The following is an 18,405-nucleotide window of genomic DNA, read 5'->3' as shown; positions in this document are numbered from 1 at the left end:
CACCCACAGGTTATAGAGGGGAGGCAAGGTATATATTAATGTCTGATGATGACTAAAACCAAACATGACATGATTATTCCTTGGCAATATGTTTCTTCAGGTATCTTGGTACTTTTTTGGACTTTAAGTTTGCTGTGTAATGTTTTCATTAAATTCAATTTTCAAGTGTTCTTCATATATGCTGACTGAGGCAAATTGATATAGCTTATATACTTGTTTGCAAAACCCTTTCAGACAATGATTAATTTGGTTGGTGTTTTTTAAATTTCTCCATGTTGTTTTTAAATCTGAATTGAACAATCAAAGAGTACCAGAGTACCTGTCTAAGACCTTGTGGTAAACCACTTCCTCCTTTGCAAGTGGAGCTTCTTTTTTCATTGCCCAGCAAGCAAGATTTATCAACTTAATCACACCAGGCTAGTACTGAAGCAAAATAAGTAGGAAGAATTTTAAAAATAGATAAAAAGAAAAAAAACATTAGTGCAGGGGGATTTAAGAAATTGAATTCAGGAGTCATCAGTTGTACGGATAACGGTGCCATTGTCATAAGGATGCGTTAGAGGATGAGACAAAAATGTTGGCATTTTTTCGCTAAATGCGAACCGTTACCCAGTTAGTTTATTGATTATGGTATCAAAATGGCCTGAAACATCGTGGCATTGTGCTTAAGGATTGTCAAATTGTCGATTTTTTATGTTCAATTGGAATGCTTTTTCTTGAAAATGAGCTGCTTTTTGTAGCTATTCTCAGTTCCCTCCAAGTTTCACCTCTCTATACTCCATTACCCCGTTTAACGGTAGCATCTCAGCTGAGGTGGCAAATGGACGACTAGTTAATGGAACGACAGGTAGATAGGTTTCCTGCAAAGATCTAAAAAAGTATTTGAAATGTATAAGAGAATAAAAACATTCCAAGACCCAAATGCTCTTTCTCCCAGGCAGTGTCTTGCTGGGATTCAGAGCCAGGTTAAATCGCTGCATTAGTTTTAATGAATTTCATTGGACAGTAATCACTGAAAAGCAAAATGATATTTTATGTTACAAAGGAAAACAACAGAGCTTAAAAAAGGAGTTTTGCAAATGTATTTTTGTAATTTTATTTTCTAAATGCAATAAGCGAAGTATTGGATTATGAGTTTTGGGGGTCTTATATCCATGACAATGTTTTCTCTGAGGTCCAAGTTTATATGGTTAGAGGCTGAACGTGATTGGATCAGTAGCAAATTAAGCTTGTTTTCATCAATTCTTATCCTTGGGAACATCTAAAATCCAATTATCTACTGAATCGTGGTTTTAGCGGTAAAAGTTTGTTTAACACATGAAGCAAACAATATTTTATTGACTTTCTGAGTTAATATGCTTGGGTCATTTATATTTAAAGTTTCAGTCTCAGGAAAAGATTGAGATTAATTGGTTTGGGGAATTGGCGAACAATCTGAGAAAAGCAGTAGTTAGTTAAAAACAATCCAGGGAAGAATTTTGAAAATTAATATAATCATGATATTGAAAAAGTTTTATATCTCAGATATAGTCATTGATTATTGATCTGATATTTTACTTGTTATAAGTGAATTGAGAATGTACGTCTCACAAAAGGGCTGTTTTTGTCGTTAGAGTGCAAGGAATTTGTTTATTGATGTAGAGCAGGCTATTAAAGAATAAATCATGACAGAAATGTTGAAGTGCCAAAATAAACACAAAACTAGTGTTCAATGTGACTCCATTCATATCTGCCCACAAATAGACTGCACACAATAAATTAAGAACATAACATTCAAAGCAAGTGCTGTTTTGTCACCAGTCTCTAATACGGTTGTGATATTTTCCATAGCTGAATTATAAAACATGTTTGATGTAAGTGAAACAATATTAATTTGTCGTCGGCTTGGACTCTTGTCTAGACAAGGATAGAAATGTTTTATGAAGATGGCCAAGACATTGTGTTATAGAATTAGTATAATTCACTTACTGCCTACAATATCTCAAGATTCTAATTCTGATAATGTACTTCTGCAGTCCGGCCCGATCGCTCAGACAATCGTACATAATCTTTATATGAATTTCAAGGGAACGTTGTCCTCCTCGTGAAGCTGACCTCATATACAAGACAAATAAAATCCCGCATTTGCTTAATAATCTCCCTTATAGGAAGGGAGACGTGGCAGCGGGTTAAACAAGGGACGGCATAAAGTTTTAGATTCGAAGTGTACCCTCTCGGCCAGTCCTATGTATTATGACAGTTTTATACAGAAGACTATTAGTGATTTAAGCAACCCTGTCACAGGCGGAGCCCACCTATTGTCCAAATTAATCAAAGACCGAGCCTTTCTATATGACTGACACACATTTGAGCATTTAAAACATATTTCATTCTTGGTGAAATTTGTTTCGGTTTTATCTGATTTGGGTGCTAGTTTTTAGGTTGTTGTCGGTGTTATTTTGTAAATTTAACGATAACATGCTTTCTGGGAGTGTGGAAAATGTCATTTTTAATAACCTAAGTAGTTTATAGCGGGTTTAATACAATCGTCATACATATAACTTACTTGATATATTTCCTTCATTTGGAAGGAGGAGGGCTGGTTATAATGAGTTATCTTGTTTCCTAATTCAACTTCACATTTACAAATCTTTCTTATCCTATATTTTAATGCTTCCATACTCCAGGAATATTGTAAATGGAACATCAGTTTTCTCCTAGCCAATGCGCCTCTGTCAGCTTTCTGTTAGGTTATATATATTACATAGTTTGACAAATTGCCACAGCTGATTGTTAATAAAATGTGAAAACAGGTGGATTTTTGCGTTTGATATTGATAAATTAATGTTAAGGTTGCAGCCTGTTTTTCAACCATGAAAGTGTTTGGCACTATTCGGTTGGTCCATCAGGTCCATCTGGTCCATCGGGTCCATCTCGTTCTACTGTAGTGAAGAGACTGATTATGATGAAACAAGTCAAGGCTTTCTTGAGTGAGTCTCTTAATCCGGAAAACATGGGACTTCGTTTCAGTTTTATCAAAACAGAGAACATGATGGTATTGTAACACTATTTCCTGATCCATTTTATCAAATCCTGGTCCAGAATCGTCTTTGATTTTACAAGTTTGGTAAGCAGACAATTCTATGTTCATTCTAGTGTTTGTCATATAGAAATCAAATATTTGCTGGGGAGTCAAACTGAATCTTAAAAGCTGAATCATATTAGTAAAGATTTTTGTTTAGTTGAAAATGTAGGTATCTGTATTGATTCCATTACTCTGGAGAAATGGTAAAAACTTGGTTTGATAAACTGACATATCCTATATATGTTTGTCATTTAGAAATCAAGTATTTGCATTTGCTGAGGGTGGGATTGAATCTTGATTGAATCTTGAATCTTGATTCATATAAGTAATATTCTGTCTTTTGTTAAGATTTAGATATTTTGTACTGATTCTATTGAACGGAAGAACTGGTAAAATCTTCATGTCTCTGTCTTTCTGTTTTCTGTGAGATACTTCTTCGATTTCAGATCAGAAGTTGGGTGATTTAAACTCTGGAATCCTTTTGAAGAATATTTAATGGATAATAATGAATGAAGTCAGTTTTTTCTGTTTTATACATGGGAATAAAGACCTTTGTTAAATCAAGACTAATAGGAGAATTCTAAGTGGTATGAAGGTAGAAAAAATAGATATGAAAATCAGAATTCTTTGGTTATTCTGGCAATAACTATTACTGTTTTTAGGTTGGCATAAATATTTAGGACACATCGTAGGCTGTTGATGTAGAAAGGAAGGAGCATCATTATTTGGATGATTTGTACAACATTTTAATAAAATATCTTATATCAAGGTTGACAGGTTAAGTAGATATGTTTCCTGTGGATGGAGGATGAAATTTCTAAAAAAAAATATATGTCACTTTTTGACGTTATAAGAAACTATCCACTTAATGTATTTGTAATAAGGCCTATTTAAATCTCATCCCTAGCAGTCTCGTTAGGGAGAAATTAAATAGTGTTTAAACCATGAATATTCGAGAGATTAATCGCAGAATATTGTGAGGTTCCTTGTTGTCTTTTTACAAGGCTCCTGTCTCAGACAATGGACAAATTTGAAATCAATATCTGTAAAAAAGCGTTGTTTGCCAACACAAAAGTGGGCCATTGAAAAGCAAGCAATAAATCTGGAGCATTGTGAGGTATGAGGAATTAGTATGGGTGACAAAGTCAGTGTAATCCCATATAATGACTGATTACTTTACATGAGAATTTTACACTTTAACATAGCCTGGAGTGTAGGAAGCCGGCGAGGGGTCAAGTCTAACCCTACACTGAAAGCGATCAGCAATTCATTAAACCTCCAGCAATATTGATCCTCATGATTAATAGGCTCACAACTACAAAGCGCGTTGAGGCTCTAATAGTTTTATGCGTGTTCAATGAGGCGTGAATTGGATGCATTCCGACTTCACACTGCTTGGCTTTGAGAAGGAACAGTCCAATGATAAAATAAAAAGAATTAGAATCATCAAAATGTGAAAAGAAATATTCTTTTTATTTTTTTTCACTCCTACTCCAATCATTTTGGCAGTTTTCATCTTTCTTAGATTTTTTATTATTAAATTTATCTTTTGATTACAAATTTTAACAGTGACATTGCAATGATTACGTGCTCAATGAATGATTTTCTAAATTATATCCCTATCTGAGAACATTCTTGATATTTTCAAACACATTTATTCCTGAATATTTCTTACAGAAGTTAATTGAAATAAACATGCAACATTTCTAATTTCCATGGATACCATTCCAATGAACTTTACAGCTGTATAAATCGGATAATGAAATAGATGAACGAAATGAAATCTTGCGTCTAGTTTAAAGCAAGGAGTGGATAGCCAATAACTAAGGATTAAATACTCCACTTTAACTTGTTCGTGAAACTAAAACTGCTTATTTGATAAATATATCTATCATGGAATGCTATAAAATCTTGAAATGTGATCTCTGACCCTGCGATATATTGTATCAGTGAGAAAATTAATTATGGGCTGTAATAACCTGAGGCTTAGTAAACGATGACGGGAATTAACGACCCTGAACATTGTTTTTCCCATAATTCATAGCAGCCTGCAGTGATTTTCGCTACGAAATGTACAACTGGAGCAATTATAATCTGTCAAATTGATACCAGGTAGTGTGATTTGTCATATTCGTCACCCGTTGTACATGTGGATGACAAACAGTCATTATAACGATCTGTAGTCATTCATCAATGCTGGAAAGTTACATACGGATGGACAAGAGATTTGCGTTATCTACTTACTTACCTAATGAATATTCATGAGTAGAAATGCATATAAGGAACATTAGTTAAAATAGAGGTTCAATTGTTCGTTGTCAGCTGTCCGGATTACAACAATGTTTTGGTACGTTCTTAAGGATAGTTTTCATAATTTTAAAGTGTTGCTTGTCTGTAAACGTTCTGAATTGTTTATTACTTGTTAATGAGTCGTATTTGTTTAGCTTCAGAAGATTGAATCTTGAATCATATTAGTGATGTTCTTTCGTTTTAAAACAGGTAGATAAATGTACTGGTTCCATGAGATACTTCTCACTTTCTATATTATTCTTTCGTTTTAAAAGAGATATTTGTACTGATTTCCATTACATACTTCTACTTTCTATATTAAATTTGGTGGATCAAAGCTTATACAGTTTTGTTAAATTTTGAAAAGATACCCATCAATAAACATTTTTGATAATTACTTGGAAATGTATTACAAGGTTAGAAAATGTATGAAATTATTCGCCAATTTTGATATTTTTTTGCAGTTTAAAGTACTTTAGAATTCTTTTCAAAGTAGATTGTCTTTATGAATATAGCAAGGGTTGTTATCTACCACAAGCTGAGAAATACCCATCAGTGTTCTTACAAAAACAATAACAGATACTATATGCCCTTAAACTTTATTTTGTGAAAACACATTTAGGTTTTCTGTTGACAAAACATTGCCAGGATTTTATAACTGTTTTTGTGATTGACATTTATTTATTGTCAAAATCTTTTCCTAGTAGCACGTTGTTCCTTCGGCTTGTTTAGGTTTCATATTCAAGAACATCGGTCTCAAAGAAACTTGGGAATATTTCGTCCAAGATCGGACCAAAATGATCTTGCATTCTTTGCTAGAAATTTTCTCATGGTATGCAATGCGGCATGTATGTCCCCATCCCAAACATCATATAGACGAAGTAATTTCCCTGCGTGTATTAATTATACATTTTCCTGCACACAGGAGTATCAGATTTTTGTAGTCTGGAAACGGATTTCTGGCACAGGTGCTTGTGCTTCATGTTTAAGCACAACAAAGGAGGTGTTTTTTGCTCTTTTGAATAACAATTTGTGGAAGGAAACAGTAGTTTTTGACGTTCATGAAATTTTCTCAAGTTTTGTATATTTCCTTTGATGTTATTGTGGTAGTCAGATTGCGTTTTTCACGGTTAAGAGATGTGAACAAACCCTAATACTTTCGATTAACTTTTTCAAGTGTTCAGTCTGTGAATTCTGCTACTTGGCAGAAGTTTTAGAAAGTAAGATAAAGATCGCTTGTTTTCATTTCAGTAATCACTGCATTGATTTAATGTTTCTCGTTTTGAAATCGGCTCAAAGAAATATCTCAGGGCTAGATCATTACGCTCCATTGAGTTCTGCCAAAAATAAACAGTTTCTGTGAAAAAATATATCAACAATCCAACTACTGCAAGAATTTGGGGAGATACAATTTCAGTACCATATCCTCCAAGTTTGGAAATGGCTTTGTGGTGCTTTTACACATGGGATCAGTTCACCGATTTTCAAACAAACTATTGGTTCCATACTGAAAAAACACAAAAATAAGAATTTATCATATCTGATAATGTTGGTAGTTTTTCGTGGAAAATATTGAAAGTTACAGGCTGGATTGGTTTCAGTTTCAACCAAGAAAAGAATTTGTATTTTGAATAAGAAAATGTCAAATTATGATAATGAAGGATGACAAACCAGTTCACATGATGAAATCATGAACCTTTGTTTGCATATATGTAACTAGTTTAATTAATGTGAAGTTTCATGTGTCCCCTGGGACAGATGCACCATAATTGTAATAAGTTATAGAGAACAAATATTCATATAACACAGTCGTTAATGTATTTTTCAGCAATGGATTCCTTAATATGAACTTTGTCGCTGTGAGAAAAGTTGTGTTTTAAAAAAAAGAGTTACATGTATCAATAATACTTGTTCCAGTAATATATGTATCCAGAATAATAATATTTTACTCAAGTAATATATTCAACAAGGAAATTTTGAAATGAATTTCGTGTCTGATCTGACCTGTTTCTTTCGTCAGAAGGTTAAAACCAATAAACAACCACTGACTTGCAATTAGTTTCTGTTCATGAACCATAAGTCAATAATTTAAAATTAATATTATATGTATGTATAATATGTTTTTGAGGTGATTCAAGGTGAATCAAATTTATTTCTTGTTGGTACACATTGAAAAGACTGTATGGTGAATATGAGTTTCATTTCTGAATTTTGTAAAATTAATATATGTGTTTAAAATTTTAAAATTTAAACAAAAAATTAAATAAAATGTAAAAAAAATAATTTACAATTTGTTTGGACTAGAAATGTAAACAACTGTGACTTCTAGATCAGTTTTGTTCATAAACAATCAATTCAGAATTTACAAATTTTAAAATATGCAATTTCTTTTTAATGACAAGTATTGCATAAATATGTTCCTTTGCACAGTAGTGTTGATGTGAAATGTGTAGCTGGCATGTGTAAGATGATGTGTAAAGCTACTGATAGCTGGAAGTTTGTTGAATGAACTACACCTATCTCAGAGAGGGTCCTGCCCTGCTACAGGTCAAGTAGGGTCAACAGGCACCCCCTCAACAGTTGCCCTGAGGGGCCTCACACCACCAGATACACCGCCAATAAAATCTGTATTAACCCTTAATCTCTCACTCTCTCTCCCTGTGGCAGATTGACTGGAATCATTCATAGCATTGGTGTCAGCAATTATAAGTTAGAGGGTTAAGGCTTCAAGAAAGACTGTTGGTTAAGATTTATACACTGATTCTAGAAATAACTATACTACTCAAAACAAGTTTAGAACAAATTCTTTCATATTATTTTAGTTAATCTGTAATGATAATTTCTTGGTTTAGAATTTTTAGAATACTTGGATTTTTAAAATGTTAATTCTTTTTGTCTTGGTCTTTTTGAAAGATGGTGTGAATGGCTCAATGCTCAGGTTGCAGAGAACACCTGGCTTTTTGTGGATAGTTATTCATTGACGGTTGATCTTTGATTATTTATTTATTAGATTCAGTGATAATTGAGTGAGTGACTTGGGTTTTAAGCCGCTTTTTGCAATATTCCAGCAATATCACGGCCGGGGACGCCAGAAATGGGCGTCACACATTGTACCCATGTGGAGAATCGAACCCAGGTCTTCGGCGTGACAACTGAACGCTTTAAGCACAAGGCTATCCCACTGCCCCTCAGTGATAATTATCAGACAGGATCACTATATGGTATTGAAATGGATCAGTTGTTAAGGATAGTTCTGGAGCAACAGGATTCCGACAGGGCAGTGAAGGAGTGTTGTTTTATGCCAATATGATTGATAGGAATAAGACCCATAACCATTATCATCTGGCCCCGATTTCTCGAAACAAACTTAAGTTTTTACTCAAATTTCAAACTGAGTTTGACAATTTGAAACAGCTAAGTTTCTAACTCGGACACATTTCTAAAACCAAAAAGACAAAACAACTCATGTAACCTATCTACCTAACTCAAATTGTCTACTAAGTTTGAGTTTTATATTCATTTCAGTTTATTCTGGGAAATGTATTTTGCTGCTTTTGCTCAAATTTGAGTAAAAACTGTAACTTTAGTCAAAACTCAGACTTAAGTTTGTTTCGAGAAATCAGGGCTGATATCTGTTCTAAAAGTATAGTTTATTGTACAGTTCCTTGTCATAAGCATCTGTTCAGGAGACACTGTAAAATAGTGATGACACCAGGTGTTCAGAAAAAATGATCCTTGTAGATTCAGAAGCAACAGGTGCCCATGATTTGAATCTAGTCAGCAGTTCAGCAATCTGGGTGCCATTGTACAAAGCCATCTTAGCTAAGGTGACCGTAACTCCCATACCTTAACACAGACTTAAGGTAGTCTTAGCGCTAAGGTGACCGTAACTCCCATACCTTAACACAGACTTAAGGTAGTCTTAGCGCTAAGGTGACCGTAACTCCCATACCTTAACATAGACTTAAGGTAGTCTTAGCTTAAGGTGACCGTAACTCCCATACCTTAACATAGACTTAAGGTAGTCTTAGCGCTAAGGTGACCGTAACTCCCATACCTTATCATAGGTTTAAGGTAGTCTTAGCGTTAAGGTGACCGTAACTCCCATACCTTATCATAGGTTTAAGGTAGTCTTAGCGTTAAGGTGACCGTAACTCCCATACCTTATCATAGGTTTAAGGTAGTCTTAGCGTTAAGGTGACCGTAACTCCCATACCTTAACATAGGCTTAAGGTAGTCTTAGCGCTAAGGTGACCGTAACTCCCATACCTTAACATAGGCTTAAGGTAGTCTTAGCGTTAAGGTGACCGTAACTCCCATACCTTAACATAGGCTTAAGGTAGTCTTTAGCGTTAAGGTGACCATAACTCCCATACCTTAACATAGGCTTAAGGTAGTCTTAGCGCTAAGGTGACCGTAACTCCCATACCTTAACAGACTTAAGGTAGTCTTAGCGCTAAGGTGACCGTAACTCCCATACCTTAACAGACTTAAGGTAGTCTTAGTGCTAAGGTGACCGTAACTCCCATACCTTAACAGACTTAAGGTAGTCTTTAGCTTAAGGTGACCGTAGAAGTCCCATTCCTTAACAGACTTTAGATAGTCTTAGCTGTAAGGTGACCATAACTCCCATACCTTAACAAAGACTTAAGGTAGTCTTAGCTAAGGTGACCCGTAACTCCAATACCTTAACATAGACTTAAGGTAGTCTTAGCTTAAGGTGACTGTAACTCCCATACCTTAACAGACTTAAGGTAGTCTTAGCTTAAGGTGACTGTAAGCCCATACCTTAACAGACTTAAGGTAGTCTTAGCGTTAAGGTGACCGTAACTCCCATACCTTAACAGACTTAAGGTAGTCTTAGCGCTAAGGTGACCGTAACTCCCATACCTTAACAGACTTAAGGTAGTCTTAGCGCTAAGGTGACCGTAACTCCCATACCTTAACAGACTTAAGGTAGTCTTATCGCTAAGGTGACCGTAACTGCCATACCTTAACAGACATAAGGTATGACCATAACTCCCATACCTTAACAGACTTAAGGTAGTCTTAGCGCTAAGGTGACCGTATCATTTCACTGATATCTAATTAGTCACGTGTCTTCAGTTTTCTCAGTAGTAGTCCATTCAAAAGAACTCATACTGACACCCAATGCCCATATTTTCTGCCTCTCAGATAGACACCTGGTGTCAACACGTTTCAATAGTGATTCATGAACATATTTCCGAATCAGAATCTTACCATATTCTCTGCATTAAGCTCAGTTTCCATTATAATTATTTTAAAAATTTTGGTTCTATATTATCATTTGGAACCAGTGATCTGACACTATAGGAGTTCATTCACAAGAATATTTTTTGAAAGGAACCCTTCATAATCAACACGATATGCCAAAAATTTCCTAGCATTTCCAGGAATTATCTCCTAGATAATGCTCCCCAAATTTAGATACAAGCACCCTGTGTTGTAGTAAGTAGCTGGGCCATTCTTTGTAATTAGCTACTACATGAATCCCACTAGGACGAAAAATAACAGAGCACTATCAAACCGATATTATCGGCACCTGTGGTGCTGAGGTCATTCATGAAAATTTGGAATAGGTATGCAGTCAGTGTTTAAGGCATTAAACACAAGCAAGTTGGCGTTACCAGTTCCATAGTTGAAATTATTGTGGAAGAACTCCAAGGACAGTTTGATAGAGCCAGGTTTGACGGAGATAAGGGCCATGTTCACAAAAGAGGTTGAAGATAATCCGTGGTTTATGTCGCTGTGTGTCAGGTGGGAAAGAAGTCAATCTGGTACAATACCGGGGCACAGGAAACCAGGATCGGTGCACATTCCATATCTAAGGAGTGTTTGAATTATTTTTCCGTTTTCTGAAAGAAATGGCGCCGGGGGATAACAGGTGATATTGTCAAAGAGTTGTTTTCAACACGTGGTGAGTAATCGGAAGATCCTGTTGTTTAATTGGAAATCCATTGATGTGACTCTTGATCACCAAGGAAGGGTCGTTCTTGGTTCCATTGGCGTTTTTAGGATTCGTCATTTCCGTTTTTATGTCTGGTGTTTTTAATGTCTTGAAACTAAACTGTTTTAATATTGATTATTCTTATTTCTTTAATTTGGCACTGTCTAAACCAATCTTTGTTGTACTCTTAATTTTAAACACTTTCTAAACTGAACCGTTGTTAATGTAACACTTAACAATCTGTAGATAATTTGTCACTCATAGCATAACACATGTGATCTGGAAGTCTACCAAACTCTAGAATTTGGCGCTTTCTCAATGCCATTCACTTCCATTTGAATGATATGAATATCTCTGCCAAAAGAACACATGTCGCTAATTTCTCATCTGTGGAACCGCACCATGATTTGCCACAGAGGCAAGAAATTCTGTTAACAAGATTCTACAATCTCAGTCGAAGTCAATATTCAGAAATTATGATTTGGTTTAGTTTTAATAGACAGTCTTTATGACAATTCATATAGGAGACCTTAAGATCTTGGGAACCCATTAATACAAATACTTTTTTATCAATATGAGTGAATACAGGTGTTTCTGGTAAAACAGACAAGTACCCTTTCGACAGAATGCCTTGTGTTATCGCTAATTTTAAGTGATCCAACATATGATTATAACACCATTTTGCTTTTACGCTCGATGGAATGTGGAATCGGACAATCAAAACTGTTTTTCTTTTTGTTGATATTGTCATATACATATGAAGAATTATGAATTTTAGTTCTAATGGACAACTGCCTGTCAGTGGTCATTGTGACTATGACCAAAGAGTATTGTACATGAGACAATAAACATGTCTTATCTGACAGAGGCATGTGTTGTGATGGGTTTAAAGTATGTTGTTAAAGACTTGAAATCCATCACAGCCATGCTGCATCAGCTGTTAGCAACATGTTGCGTAATCATGGAGAAACACAAAGCCATGTCGAGAGTGAGTCGAATGATGAAGGACGATGCCACCCTTCACCAGATACCCATCTGGGCAGGAATGCGTCCTAATCTCTCCTGTTTTCCTGTTCTGCTCCAAGATGTTGTTCCCTCGTTGATATTCTTCCCCATGCATACCTATGTTTTGTTACCCCTCCTACAAAAGTCAGACTCGATTCCAACACTCAACTCCGTCCATTTGTGGCATTTGCCATTTTTTGCTGCCAAGTCTGACAGGTGGAAATGTGCTTTCGATTTGCTTATTGTGTTTGTTCCCGAGTAGATAAGCACATCTTGGAGATTACCATGCCAGAAGCTTTGTCCAATTCCATGCTTGCCATGACAGGAGGGCTGCCAATTAAACAGTAGCTATTGGACAGTAGCGTTATGTCAGTTGCGAGGGGGTAATTATGGCAGGTTATACCCCTCTCTTATCAAACCCTGGCCAGCAGTGCCAGAAGCTCAGTCCATATCACCTAATTTATCACTCATGGAATGCTACTGCCATTCCACCAGTGCTTACAAGCAGTGTCCTAACCAGCTCATGAAAATAATGTCATTTCAAATTCTTTTGCTGGCAATAGATAAGGAAAGAACTAGTCCTTGAATTTTTTAACTAGAGTTTCAATTTTAAAGTCTTTGCCAGTATACAAAGGTAATATTTATTGTATTTCTGAGACAAAACATATTCAGGAAAAGAGTTATGATTTTATAAGGAACAGCGGTTCTTTTGAGGTAGGTAGGACAAATCTGTTGCATTTGTTTGTTGAGAAACTATGCATCACTGCGGTTGAAGGTTGTTGCAGGACTGTGTTTCGGAGATTGTTCAGAGATGATTGTGATAGTAGATGAGTGAGTGAGTGAGTGAGTGAGTTGAGTTTTACGCCGCACTCAGCAATATTCCAGCTATATGGCGGCGGTCTGTAAATAATCGAGTCTGGACCAGACACTCCAGTGATCAACAGCATGAGCATCGATCTGCGCAATTGGGAACCAATGACATGTGTCAACCAAATCAGCGAGCCTGACCACCCGATTCCGTTAGTTGCCTCTTATGACAAGCATAGTCGCCTTTTATGGCAAGTATGGGTTGCTGAAGACCTATTCTACCCCGGGTCTTCACGGGTCTGATAGTAGATGAATTTTCAGAAACAGTTGTCCCGATGTGTAACTCTTCTTTTCTTGGAATCAGATTGCTTATATGTGCTCCGTGATCATATGATTGTGTAGAGCATCAATGGTGCTTATAAATGCCAATGTAGAGGTGAAGACATGTTTATTTAAGTACTCACAACATACAGATGTCAAGTTACAGAGATACAAAGATGATTTTTGTGGAAGTGGGATGATTATATCAGAATTGGATGATTATATCATGAATTTAAAATACACTTATTGAGGGCTACAGATGCATATTGGGACAATCTCATTCAGAATATGCAATATTGGGACATTCTCATTCAGAATATGCAATATTGGAACATAATCTCATCCAGAATATGCAATATTGGAACATTATTTTATTCAGATTGTGGAATATTGGGACATAATGTCATCCAGAATATGCAATATTGGAACATAATCTCATTCAGAATGTGCAATATTGGAACATTCATTCAGAATGTGGAATATTGGAACATAATTCAGAATGTGGAATATTGGAACATTCAGAATATATGCAATATTGGAACATAATCTCATTCAGAATGTGGAATATTGGGACATAATGTCATCCAGAATATGCAATATTGGAACATAATCTCATTCAGAATATGCAATATTGGAACATAATCTCATTCAGAATGTGGAATATTGGGACATAATGTCATCCAGAATATGCAATATTGGGACAAAATGTCATCCAGAATATGTTCAACTTGGTCATTATCTTATCAAGTACATTCAATACTGGTACGCAGTCTCATTTGGATATGCAATATTGGGACATAATCTCATCGAGGATATGTATTGCTAAAGCATTATCTTATCAAAAACATGCAATATTGGGACATAATCTCAACCAGAATATACAATATTGGGACGTAATCTCAACCAGAATATACAATATTTGTGTATAATCTAACAAGAATTCTTATTTGACAAAGTCCAGTTAGTTTTCTGAACGATATATCATAAAAAAAGAAAGATACCATTTCAAATTTTTCCTGAAAATAAGTGAAAAGGGAGAGGATGTTGACTGAATAAGTCTTTAATATTTATGTCAGTGTCCAGAGATGTAGATAGTTCATCGCCAGACGGCAGGCTTTGTACTGCCGGGTGTTTATCCTGAAATGATCTGCAATGGGAAAATGTCTTTGTGTGTATTTACAGCATACTGAGTCTATCTATCATGAGATGTTATCAGAAGAGAGGGACACTTCATCCAAACATTCCCCTTCTCAGGATCCCCCCTTCCCCCATCTCCCCATAATCAACCTCAACGAAAACTCTCGTTATAAGACTTGTTGCAGAAATACCACAATTGATAAAATCCATACTTTATTTCTGGCACTAGAGAAAAGAAATTTGAGCTATGCCAGAAAAAAGTGGCAGATGTATCTTTGGTGAATTGTTGATCTGTTACTATTCTGTGCGATAAGGGACTTGTTGTTTACACTGTTAACAATTTGGAAATATTATCTGCTAAATCGCCTTTCGAAACTGTTGACACACACAATTTGTAACTTGGATCAGTGAAAGACAAGATTTAGGCTTTTTTCACAAAAAAGTAAATTGGTTTACATTTCAGCAACTATCATAGTATACAGATATTGCACAGGTCCCTAAGTTGGCTACACAGGAGCTCCTCACAAGTCCGCCAACAATAGCCCGGCTTGTCACATTGACGTTTTTGTGGAGGAGAATTCTTCTATTTGATGCCGAATTGCACGTAGAAAAGTCTGGTTGAACACACGGGGTTATGGAAATGAATAAACTCATCTCTTAGTATAAACCATGCAAGGGCAGTCACTCTATAGGTCCTGGCCTCTCTTATGTATTATCTCTGCGCTCTCAGCAGAGACAGGGAACACATGGAGATGAGAAGGAGTAGTCACACACATACACTCATTACCAGTTATCAAATCTCTCTCTCTCTCTTGCCGTCTGCTGCGGCTCTATGTTGCGTCTGCTACTTTGCGTCTGCTGTGGTGTATCCCTCTGCTGCCAACAACTCAGCACACAAACAACGCCTCTGACAGAGTCACTGCTGCAACACTTTGTGCCATTGTGTAGATTGCATAATGCCTGTCAAACCATGAATTGATGAGATTGAGGAATAAGCATGCTTCCAGATAACATTCAGTCCAACTGGCCTAAGAATGGAAATGGTTCAATTGGCTGTGATTGGGACTCTGCACAAGTTGGTTTAATTTGGTAGGCTAGTTAATGCGCACCATACTCTCAGTGTGCTTCTATACACGGGATTTCCATTTTCTTTGTGATTTCTGTTTCATCTTTGCTTTCAGAGAATTGTTCACTCTTGCAGCAAGATTCACACATCTTAACTTGATAGTCTTTTGGATATTTGAAACTTAACTGCTGCGGAAGTGGGTGTCAGATGATTTTCTCAGATTGACACCATGCCACAAATGTAAGCAACGAAGCACACTCCACTTCTTCCCTATGTTATTTCCCAATGTTTGAGTGTATGCTTGATTGATTGTGTCATGTAAATAATTTCTTGCTTTTCAGCCGAGTATGTTTTATACAGGAATGATCATCGACTTCAGCAGACCTGATGACGTCAATAAATGAAAGGATTCACTGGACTCATTATCTTTTTCTCTTTGACAGGAGTATGTCTTCTAAGCGAAAAAACACCCCAACAAAATTAAGTAAGGACGACGTCGTACTAGAGCGACAAACTCTCAACTCAGACTGTGACAATAACCATTTTGATTCGGAGGGTGACACAGAGCCTCACCTGCCGCATCAGTTCATCCATTTTGACCACAGTGATAACGATTCTTCGGACACTGGTTCGGACAGACTTCCTCGCAAGAAGCAGAGACTTGTTGATCGGTTGGGCAACCATCACTCGGCAGAATCCGACAGTGACGAGTGTCACAGCTCGTTGCAAAACAATAATAACAGTATAACTACAACAAAGCCTTCTTTAGGGCTGCATAAGAAATCTATGGCGAGTGTTTTGCGACGATTGAACTCTAAAAGCCAGGACACTGATATCAAGGACATTATGACAAAGACTACAGAAGAAAAGGACCCTGGGGTGATCGAGAGTGTGCAGCAGATTCTAACCAGTGATGGCCCAGTTCAGGACAAGGAACAGAAGCTCAATGACATGATTGCACAGCTACAGACGATCAAGGATGGTCTCCAGAAACAGGTAATTCATTTCTCCTATATATCTTCGAATCATACAATCAACTGATTTTAGCAGAGATTTCTTGGAAATATGTGAGTTTTGTCCTTTTGTTTGATTCCAGAACAGCGACTCGTTTCTGACAGAGGTTGACTGGTTTAAACCTTACTTTACCCAGATATCAGGATGCGATAAACTTTCTTCAAATCCTGTGGGCATATTTTCTTCCATGATATCAGCTATTTCTCACAATGATTCTTTTAGTTTTTTTACCAAAGTATGAACTTTGGGAAACTTGTAAGTTTGTTTCAAATTGCGACATGATGAGCCTTAAATTTTTTGATGATGTCAGCACATTTTTGTTTACAAAATTGAAGAGTCTGACTCAGCTATGGGGAAATTTGATCATCAGTTTTCTTTACTGAATTAATTTAGAAACCTGTCACTGTCGCTATCCCTGTTAGATAAATGGCGGCACAGGAGTGAAGAAGAGGTAACAAAATAAAGACAAGTAGAAAAATAAGTGGAAAAGAGCCATGCTTTAGTAGATGAGACAAATATATACCCCTTGTGACTTATCCTTATCTATGCTCAGATCTATGCTCAAGTCTTGCATATCTATGCCATAACATCTAGATGTCAAATTTTCATCAAAGTTTCCCAGTGTTGAGGACCTTCAGAGGTCAACATTTGGCTGTTCAAAATTTGATAAACTTCTTGAGGAAGCAGATCTGGCTGATTTGCTGTTTTTATGAATAAGACTCTCCAATGAACCGTGATATTGAACAAGATTGTGTGTTAAGTGATGGCATAAATTTCCATGAAAAATGAACTTTTCAGGGTGTATTCCTATATATTATAGTAATTACCATTCTCTGATAATATAATTATCTTGAAATTGGATAATTAATTCGTAGTAATTGCCTGAGCATTATATCAAGTGAAAAAATCAGAACATTGCCATAACTGTCCTCTAGAGCATCCAGTATATCCGTGTAATATAATGAGAATTTCTTATACTGTAGTTTGAAGCCTATTTCTGATGTACCCAGCTATTTTTCTGGAATTTTTCTAAACGTGACCTAAAACCATGCTCACTCACTTATTCACGCTGTGTCATGCTGCTCACTTGAAAATCTCCAGAGTGTTTACTATGGTAGAAAATACTATACCTATCTGTTTCTGATCCATCATCATCTAGGACTGCCGGTATATCGCAATACGCCTTTCAAACAAGATGTATTGCAATATTTTTTCTGAGAACCGGTATATTGGCTCAAGAACATATGTGAAGTTTTTGTGATTATCTTTGTGGTTTAAATTAATATCTACACAGACTTTCATTCACAAAAAATGTGTTATTCAATGACAAAATGGCAGACTGTAATAAGGTAAAAACTATAAATTGTATAAAAAAGAAAATAGAATCCACGACTATGCAACCTAATTTTAAGATTGCTGTTATCCGAGTCATAACATATATGTTTAGGGACATAGAATGTCGAAAATATGACCGACATGTACAATTAGTGGCACTTACTCTCAAACACTTCAGCTCCAAATATATCACAATATCGGTACCTGAATCGCAATATATCGCAATACAATTTATTTGCCATTAAACAGCCCTACTTTTGTCTGCATGCCACACCTGTCGCGAGGTAAATGTAAAACTCTTTTTGGATATCGAAACTAGTTTGCCATATCACTTCAACATGCCTTACATGAGATACTAAACACATACTTTTCAATGTTATTTTGTCTTCCAATGATGCT

At 36.1% G+C, this 18,405-nt stretch overlaps 1 protein-coding gene across 9 annotated transcripts in view; it reads left to right on the top strand.

Moving 5' to 3' along the window:
- Nucleotides 1-18,405, top strand: part of LOC124275700 (transcription factor SOX-13-like) — a 262,079-nt gene that overhangs the window by 183,398 nt on the left and 60,276 nt on the right. For 8 of the 9 annotated variants that reach the window (XM_046711335.1, XM_046711328.1, XM_046711334.1 and 5 more), the window contains one exon: nucleotides 16,101-16,653. In XM_046711335.1, coding sequence (XP_046567291.1) covers nucleotides 16,105-16,653 — 549 coding nt within the window. In that variant the 5' untranslated portion in view covers nucleotides 16,101-16,104. Of the gene's footprint in view, nucleotides 1-15,458; nucleotides 15,681-16,100; nucleotides 16,654-18,405 lie in introns of those variants that run through there. The other variant, XM_046711326.1, reaches the window with a different exon arrangement.

The sequence above is a fragment of the Haliotis rubra genome, unplaced genomic scaffold (genome assembly GCF_003918875.1).
Source record: "Haliotis rubra isolate DU_JTF1 unplaced genomic scaffold, ASM391887v1 Scf201, whole genome shotgun sequence".
In the NCBI taxonomy this organism is placed as follows: Eukaryota; Metazoa; Mollusca; class Gastropoda; order Lepetellida; family Haliotidae; genus Haliotis; species Haliotis rubra.
This window is presented reverse-complemented; position numbering and strand designations above follow the sequence as displayed.